At 45.6% G+C, this 9,830-nt stretch overlaps 1 protein-coding gene across 1 annotated transcript in view; it reads right to left on the minus strand.

Annotated features, from left to right (window-relative positions):
* Window positions 1-1,948: 1,948 nt before the first annotated feature.
* The window catches only part of LOC125296366 (rho-related GTP-binding protein RhoN-like), a 14,167-nt gene continuing 6,285 nt past the window's right edge, over window positions 1,949-9,830 (minus strand). The window contains exons 4-5 of the mRNA XM_048246245.1: window positions 3,281-3,415; window positions 1,949-2,787 (exon numbers count right to left, since the gene is read on the minus strand). Coding sequence (XP_048102202.1) covers window positions 2,536-2,787; window positions 3,281-3,415 — 387 coding nt within the window. The 3' untranslated portion in view covers window positions 1,949-2,535. The remainder of the gene's footprint in view (window positions 2,788-3,280; window positions 3,416-9,830) is intronic.

Consider the following 9,830-nt stretch of genomic DNA (forward strand, 5'->3'; position numbering starts at 1 on the left):
GTAAACATAAACATGGTACTTTAAACACAAAATGTAACACAAAAACATCAGCACAGTAAACACTGTAAAACATCAGAACTGTCAGTGCTGTAAACAAACATCTGTAAACACAAACAAGTACTCTAAACACAAACAAACATGGTAAACACATCAGAACTGTAAACACAAACATGGCAGTACTGTAAACACAAATATGTCTGTAAACACAAACACATCAGTACAGTAAACACAAACATGTCAGTACTGTAAACACAAACATGTCAGTACTGTAAACACAAACACATCAGTACAGTAAACACAAACATGTCAGTACTGTAAACACATCAGAACTGTAAACACAAACATGTCAGTACTGTAAAAACACATATGACACATGTTTACGTTGGTGTCTGAAACTCCCTGGATTTTCCACTTAAATAACCTGTGTTTTTAGGAGGACAACTGCCTCTGAGTGTGTGTGTGTGTGTGTGTGCCTAAACAAAGCCTAAAGGCTAATCTCACCGTGTCTTTCCCTCCTACACGCACACACACGCACACACACACTGCATGTGGAGCCTCAATGATGACCTTCACAATCTGTGAACTTTAAAATTCTGTGAAACTGTGAACTGTCACATCACCACTGCTCACCGTGCCACCACCCTGTGTGTGTGAGTGTGTGTGTGTGTGTGTGTAAGAGAGAGAGAGAGAGAGTGTATGTGTGTGTGTGTTTGTGTGAGAGTGTGTGAGAGAGTGTGTGTGTGTGTGAGTGTGAATCTGTGAATGTCAGAGAGGTTATAGGAACATAGATTAGATCAGATCAATAATAGATTAGATTAGATTAGATTAGATTCAATTTTAATGTCATTGTGCAAGTACAAAGCCAAGCAGTTTGCGTATAATCAGAAGTGCAAATAAGCAGAAGAGTGCAATATCATATAATATAGTAGACAGCAGTATACAGTTAAGTAGGTGGTATGGTTTACAGTAATATAAAATATGTGCAGTGTATTAGCAGTTACCTTATAAGAGCAGAATAAATATGGCTATGTGATATGAACAATGTATGAACATGTACAGATATGTGCAGTGTAGTAGCAGTAACATTATAACAGTACTATGAATAATATAGATACATGCAGTGTATTAACAGAATATATTATGAGAAAAACTGAATAAATATGGATATTCAGTATGAACCATATAGACAGATATGTATAGTATGTACAACTATGTGCAGTGTGGTAACAGTACCATTGTAGTGCAGAAACAGTAACATTACAATAGTATTAAGAATAAGTGTATGTGCAGGATGAAGAGCAGTAGAATATGGCTATGTACAAATGTAATTACAGTACATTTGTAAATAAATCAACACTATAGGTCAACACTATGGGCAAAAGTCCGCACAATGTCCGCCTCCTTGTTGTCCCTGTTAAGGTTGCCATGGCCGTGGACACCTCAACAGGCACACGCAAGGAGGCATCGGGGGGCAGGGGGGCATTCAGTAATGTGACAGCTGCAGGGAGGAAGCTTCCTCTGAACCTGCTGGTTTGGGTGCGGAGATTCAGGCTTTAGCAGTGCAGTTTGGATCAGACAGGCTTTAGCAGTGCAGTTTGCAAAAACATTTGCTTCTTTCACACTCCAATGGAGCCCAGTTTTATGATTGTGAACTCCTACACCTACACCTGTTCCACTCCTACACCTGTTCTACACCTACACCTACAACTGTTCTACACCTACACCTGTTCTACACCAGCACCTGTTCCACTCCTACACCTGTTCTACACCTACACCTGTTCTACACCTACACCTGTTCTACACCAGCACCTGTTCCACTCCTACACCTGTTCTACACCTACACCTGTTCTACACCTACACCTGCTCCACTCCTACACCTGTTCCACTCCTACACCTGTTCTACACCTACACCAGCACCTGTTCTACACCTACACCTGTTCTACACCTACACCTGTTCCATTCCTACACCTGTTCTACACCAGCACCTGCACCTGTTCCACACCTGTTCCACACCAACACCTGTTCCACTCCTACACCTGTTCTACTGTAACCCACTGCACTGTAAATGCACTTGAGGACAGATCAGGTTATCACACATCATACAACATTGTTTATCCAGTCACTTAGGGGTGTGTGTGTGTGTGTGTGTGGAGCCTTCCACTGCTGTGTGTGTGTGTGTGTGTGTGTGTGTGTGTGTGTCGGGAGCCTTTCACTGCTGTGTGTGTGTATTCTCCTCTCTCTGAAGTTCTAGCAGTCCGTCCATTTCTCCCTGTGGGAGAGACTCCAACATAAATGAACAGAGCTGCTGATTCCCACTGATTCCCGTTGATTCCCAACGGTCTGGATGTCCACTGACTACAGACTGATCCAGACTGACTCCAGACCGACTCTGGAATGGGCACAAACACATTCAGTCTAACTCCAGATAGATCCAGTCTGACTCCAGATTGATTCAGATCGACTCTGGAATGGGCACAAACACACTCAGACGGACTCCAGATTGATCCAGTCTGACTCCAGACTGACTCCAGATCACTACATGATGACGCAGCTTTTGGCTCGATCCTTCCTGACCTTAGGGGCGGGGTCTATGATGTGAGTGGGCGGTGGCTGATGGGAGATGCGCTTGAGGATTGGCTGCGGGCCGGCCCATGGGATTGGTGGCCTGCCGTGATTGATGGACACTACCGTGGCAACGTGGAAGACGTCACAGACTGTGTTCTCTGAGTAGCGAGACGTGCACTCGGCATACGCCACCGCGCCAATCTGACGTGCCAGAGATGTGCCCTGAGAGAGAGAGAGAGAGAGGAGAGAGAGAGGGAGGGAGGGAGGGGGAGGGGGAGGGGGGGATAGAGAAAGAAAGTGAAGGGGGGAGACAGGGAGAGAGAGTGAGTGAGGGAGGGAGGGGGGAGAGAGAGAGGGGTAAATAACCATATCCAGGTGCCATGGTACATCATTCAAAACCTTCATTCATACAACTCAACTCTCTCGGCCTAAACATGTTCTACAGGCACTACTCCAGAGCAGAAACAAGCTACAGGGTCTATTTATGGATGATAACAAGTTCAAACTTGAGATGTGATGTGTGTGTGTGTGTGCATGTGTGTGGTGTTACCTGCTCGTATGTTACTGGACTGAGTCTTGTCTTGGCCAGCTCTGTGTGTGTGTGTGTGGGAGGTTATGAAGGTGTGTGTGTGTGTGGTGTTACCTGCTCGTATGTTACTAGACTGAGTCTTGTCTTGGCCAGCTCCGTGTGAGTGTGAGTGTGTGTGTGTGTTACCTGTTCGTACGTTACTGGACCGAGTCTTGTCTTGGCCAGCTCTGTGAGGGTGTGAAGGTCGCTTCTCTTGTCCAGTTTGCAGCCCACTAACACCAGCTGTGCTGCAGGACAGAACTCCTGCGTCTCACACAGCCACTGAGGGACAAGCACAGTTATCCGTGTGTGTGTGTGTACAGTGTAGTACGGTAGGTAGTGTGTGTGTGTGTGTACTAGACACGGGGGACTCGAGTCACATGACTTGACTCGAGAGATTTTTTAGGACTTGAGACTTGCTTGATCAACATGTATAAAAGACTTGACTTGACTTTGACTTGCTATTCATGACTTGAGACAAATTACTTGACTTTTTATTTTTTCATAGACATTAACTTTACGATTTTAGAAAATCTGCTTAGGTGCTGCTGCATGCGTCACGTAAGCGAACCTGTCATTGTCGCGACAGACCAACAGCAAGTGCCTTCCAGATCAAATGAGACAGACTGAGGTAGGCTAACTTGCAAATATGGAAGGCTCTACGTTTATACCAAAACATAATAATGTTTGGCTACACAGATGATGTATCTGACAACTCAAAGGAGAAATGAACAGCAGTCTGCAAGTCGCTAAATTAGCTTTTACATAACCACCACCACGCGCCGATTTTCATCCGTCAGAAGTTAGTCGTATTAGAAACCTAATGTCAAATTTGAGGCATGTTAAGAGTTGGCTTTGAATCTATTATGCTTTTTAGTTAACACGATATTAGGTTTAAATGTGTGAAATGGCAAAGTGAAACATTTTCTTGTTTAATCTTGATATGCTAGCGAAAATGTTGCCAATATAACCTAAAGTAGGCCTAAGCGCCTCTCTTTCTCCCTCCCTCTTAAACACGTCCCTGTTCCATACGCTACAGCCTAGTAGTAACAGTCAGTAGTAGGCCTGGCTAACAGCCAGCAATCAGCATAGAAAAGTACCTTACTTCACATGTAAGGCTTATGTATAATATGATACAGCACTGACGGTCCTAAACCCTACTAATACCCATTGCGCCGTCGCGCTGGTCAAAGTTTGGCAGTGATGTCGGCGGCAGCGTTTGATTCATTGATTAGTTCACTTTTTCAACATTATTGGGTCCCTGGAGATGACAGGTATAACTTGAACTCTTTGAATATATTTTCATGATTTGATGTAGCTTACCTAATATTTGAGGCATATTGAAACATCCAGCAGTTCATAACTAGCTTACTGTAGCTTATTTTAAAATGAAAACATGGGTAAATCATCATGAATTTGTATGATTTGGCTATGACTTGACTTGCTTGATTGTCACAAAAAATGATTTGGACTTGCTTGAGACTTGAAAGTTAAGACTCGACTCCAAGACTTGGACTTGCTTGAGACTTGCTTGTGACTTACACATGTGTGACTTACTCCCACCTCTGGTGTGTACTGTAGGTAGGTAGTGTGTGTGTGTGTGTGTGTGTGCTGTACTACGTGGTCCAGTAAGTGACTGTGCTATGAGTGTGTGTGTGTGTGCTGTACTGCTAATGCATGTGCAGGCTACTGTTACACATGTACAGTACGGGTCACATGTCGATCTTCACAACCATCCCAATCATAACATCACTCTGGGACAGATGGATTGTGAGTGTGTGTGTGTGTGTGAGAGAGCGAGAATATAATCCTCTTATTCAACTGCCTGGATCAGAAGCTTAAATGTTGTTGTCCTTTCGTTGGGGCAACATCCATGCCAACTAAACCGCTATGCGAGTGTGTGTGTGTGTGTGTGGGAGCATGGTGTGTGTGTGTGTGTGAGAGAGAGAGAGTGTGTGTGTGTGTGTGAGAGAGAAAGAGTGTGTGTGTGTGTGAGAGAGAAAGAGTGTGTGTGTGTGTGTGTGTGAGAGAGAGAGAGAGCACTTTTTCAAATTTGACTGGTTTGGTAAGTTTTGGTAGGTGCTGTTTCTGACTGGTTTAACTCTGTTTGGTAGGTTTTGATAGGCTCTGTCTTTACTTCATAAAGTCCACTCTCAGCACCTCTCTCGCTCTCTCAGTCTTTTAAACAAAACAGCCGCCGCTCTACAAGATTCCAAACAGCCATTCCAGGGGCCTCATGTACAATGCTGCGTACGCCATTTCTCACGCTCACGTCCGGAGGAACTAATGCACTGGTCACCTTTAAGGAACTAATGCGCTGCGCACCTTTAAGGAACTAATGCGCTGCGCACCTTTAAGGAACTAATGCGCTGCGCACCTTTAAGGAACTAATGCGCTGCGCACCTTTTAATGCGCTGGGGCCTCGTGTACAAAGCTTGCGTACACACAACAATGCTGCGTACGCCACTTCAGGGGCCTCATGTACAAAGCTTGCGTACACACAACAATGCTGCGTACGCCACTTCAGGGGCCTCGTGTACAAAGCTTGCTACACACAACAATGCTGCGTACGCCACTTCAGGGGCCTCGTGTACAAAGCTTGCTACACACAACAATGCTGCGTACGCCACTTCAGGGGCCTCATGTACAAAGCTGGCGCGACACACAACAATGCTCATACAGACGCCCGACACACAACAATGGGGGGGACCCTCAGGGGCCTCATGTACAAAGCTGCGTACACACAACAATGCTGGTGACGCCCACTTCAGGGGCCTCATGTACAAAGCTTGCTACACACAACAATGCTGCGACGCCCACTTCAGGGGGCCTCGTGTACAAAGCTTGCTACACACAACAATGCTTCGCGACGCCCACTTCAGGGGCCTCATGTACAAAGCTTGCTACACACAACAATGCTGCTATGTGACGCCCACTTCAGGGGCCTCATGTACAAAGCTGTGACACACAACAATGCTCGCGTCACGCCACTTCAGGGCCCTCATGTACAAAGCTCATGCACACACAACAATGCTCGCGTCACGCCACTTCAGGGGCCCAGGTACAAAGTTTGTTACATACAACAATGCTCGTGACGCCACTTCAGGGGGCCCGTGTACAAAGCTTGCTACACACAACAATGCTGCGTACGCCACTTCAGGGGCCTCATGTACAAAGCTTGCTACACACAACAATGCTGCGTACGCCACTTCAGGGGCCTCATGTACAAAGCTGCGTACACACAACAATGCTGCGTACGCCACTTCAGGGGCCTCATGTACAAAGCTTGCTACACACAACAATGCTGCGTACGCCACTTCAGGGGCCTCATGTACAAAGCTTGCTACACACAACAATGCTGCGTACGCCACTTCAGGGGCCTCATGTACAAAGCTGCGTACACACAACAATGCTGCGTACGCCACTTCTCACGCTCACGTCCGGATGAACTAATGCACTGCGCACCTTTAAGGAACTAATGCACTGCGCACCTTTAAGGAACTAATGCGCTGCGCACCTTTAAGGAACTAATGCGCTGCGCACCTTTTAATGCGCTGGTCACCTTTAAGGAACTAATGCGCTGCGCACCTTTAAGGAACTAATGCACTCGCGACCTTTTAACGCGCTGGTCACCTTTAAGGAACTAATGCGCCGCGACCTTAATGAACTAATGCACGCGCACCTTTTAATGCGCTGGTCACCTTTAAGGAACTAATGCACTGCGCACCTTTAAGGAACTAATGCGCTGGTCACCTTTAAGGAACTAATGCACTGCGCACCTTTAAGGAACTAATGCGCTGGTCAACTTTAAGGAACTAATGCGCTGGTCACCTTTAAGGAACTAATGCGCTGGTCACCTTTAAGGAACTAATGCGCTGCGCACCTTTAAGGAACTAATGCGCTGGTCACCTTTAAGGAACTAATGCGCTGGTCATCTTTAAGGAACTAATGCGCTGGTCACCTTTAATGCGCTGCGCACCTTTAAGGAACTAATGCGCTGGTCACCTTTAAGGAACTAATGCGCTGGTCACCTTTAAGGAACTAATGCGCTGGTCACCTTTAATGCGCTGGGGCCTCGTGTACAAAGCTGGCGTACACACAACAAAGCTTGCGTACGCCACTTCAGGGGCCTCGTGTACAAAGCTTGCGTACACACAACAATGCTGCGTACGCCACTTCAGGGGCCTCATGTACAAAGCTTGCTACACACAACAATGCTGCGTCCGCCACTTCAGGGGCCTCGTGTACAAAGCTTGCTACACACAACAATGCTGCGTACGCCACTTCAGGGGCCTCATGTACAAAGCTTGCTACACACAACAATGCTGCGTACGCCACTTCAGGGGCCTCGTGTACAAAGCTGCGTCCACACAACAAAGCTGCGTACGCCACTTCAGGGGCCTCATGTACAAAGCTGCGTACACACAACAATGCTGCGTACGCCACTTCAGGGGCCTCATGTACAAAGCTTGCTACACACAACAATGCTGCGTACGCCACTTCAGGGGCCTCATGTACAAAGCTTGCTACACACAACAATGCTGCGTCCGCCACTTCTCACGCTCACGTCCGGATGTACGAAGGCTGACTTGAACGTGAGAATGTGAGGTCCTCCACATAAACTTCATGTCTGGCGTGACGACATTTCCAATGTGTATCGTCAGTTGGCTTACACTTAGAGACAATGCAGCGCAACAACATTAGTTGCAAGTCTAGGCCTTTATTTGCACAGTATATTGTGAAACGTGGGTTATTAACAATGATAACACTTCGAAAGTAGGCCTATGTTTCTATATAAATGGACATGCAACATGCTTAAATTCGACTAAGTTATGCAACAGCCTATCTATAATGACAACTGTAGACTTATTAGAGGATAAGACTGGCTTATCAAACATTTCAGATTTTGAAGAGCTTTCCACAAAACCTGTGATAAATGGGGTCGGCTTCATGCATTTGCCCATGCCTTAACATTTGCAGAGTGTTTTTCCTCCATATCTTTGATAGTTTTCATTTTAAAAGAAATACATATGGGACAGGATGCATGTGAATAGATGACTAATAAGCGCGAATATAAGCTATTTCCCTTAGTGTGATTGACTGCAAGGCTACTTTGACTTTCCTTGAGTAATCATTTGCATTATTGTCACACTTGTGTGCAAATATAGGGATAGGCCCAGAAATCGTACTGTTGTGGCGTGTTGGCCTGGATCAACTTAGTTTATTCCATTCGGGTGCACGATCCGTGGTACTTGGACACGATTGATTTAATGATTTTTTAATAAATGCAGTTCTGTTGTAATGGTCCAAATACATTCAAACCCAGTTATGCGAACCATGTCACCTACTTGCAGACTGACCAATCTTGCCACGGTCTCCTATAGCCACTGCCACTGTTTTCTGTTATTGATTACAGATGATAAAGACGTGATTCTTGCCGTTTCGTCAGATAGGCATTCGCTGGAAATAAACTTAGCTTATAAACACAGCTTATTAATTTGATGATTTCAATTCTTAAACTTTGGAACAGGTTTGAGTATGAATGGATCCACAGATGAGTTTTCATTGTTATTAATATTGTGGGATAGGCCATTTTGTCTTCGCAGAGGTCTGCGCTCTCGAGTGGCCTCCTAGTTAGCATATTAAAATAAGTGTGATTGAGGGAGGAGAGAGGGTGGAGTGTACTGCTTGTGCATGTGGCGCTTAATTTCATCGTTAACTGGGATGTACAAAGAAAAGCTGGCGTGGAATGCTGCGTCACGACAGTTTCATACATCAGGATTTTTTTGTCGTGACGCTACATTTTTCAGGTTTTGCTTGACGCATAATGTTTTAGTATGAAATCCACACAAGTCTTTGTACATGAGGCCCCAGGCCTGTTGTTGTCTTTGAGGCGATTTGACCAAATCACAGTTCAGTCCGTTGTTCACTAAAGGACCATATCACAATTCAAATGTTCACTAGAGGTTTGCATCATCATTAACATCGCAGCACAACTCTTAACTGTACATTTGTTCTTATTGCAACAGAGTCAACAAGATAGACTAACTTCTTCAAATAAATTATAGCATGCATGTCAGGGACCTAAAGATAGCATGTGTAACCTGCATTGTGTTGAACCTGCGCGATTCAGCCCTGCACACGCCCGGAATCGAACCCACGAATAGCAGCACCTCGGATCGGGAGGCGAGCGCGCTAACAATTGAGCCAATAGCCCAGGCTACTGGCTCGCATGCCAGCAGCACTCTTGAGACGTCGGGGAGTGAGGTTTACCAACGTTCCACAAGCACAGCTAAGCTAGCTGGCATCCGTTACACATGCATGTCAGGGACCTAAGGATAGCTAGGCTAATGTTACAGCACAGCTGAGGATAGCTAGGCTAACTTTAGAGCACAGCTGAGGATAGCTAGGCTAATGTTACAACACAGCTGAGGATAGCTAGGCTAACATTAGAGCACAGCTGAGGATAGCTAGGCTAACGTTACAGCACAACTGAGGTTAGCTATTGCTAGGCTAACGTTAGAGCACAGCTGAGGATAGCTAGGCTAATGTTAGAGCACAGCTGAGGATAGCTAGGCTAATGTTACAGCACAGCTGAGTTGTCAGAGCTTAGCTGCTTGTCAACAACTCATGGATAACATTAAGCTACCATTAATTCATGAGCTCTGATGAAATGTTCAATCCTGTAATATTTTAC

Source organism: Alosa alosa, chromosome 6, assembly GCF_017589495.1.
Source record: "Alosa alosa isolate M-15738 ecotype Scorff River chromosome 6, AALO_Geno_1.1, whole genome shotgun sequence".
NCBI lineage: Eukaryota > Metazoa > Chordata > Actinopteri > Clupeiformes > Clupeidae > Alosa > Alosa alosa.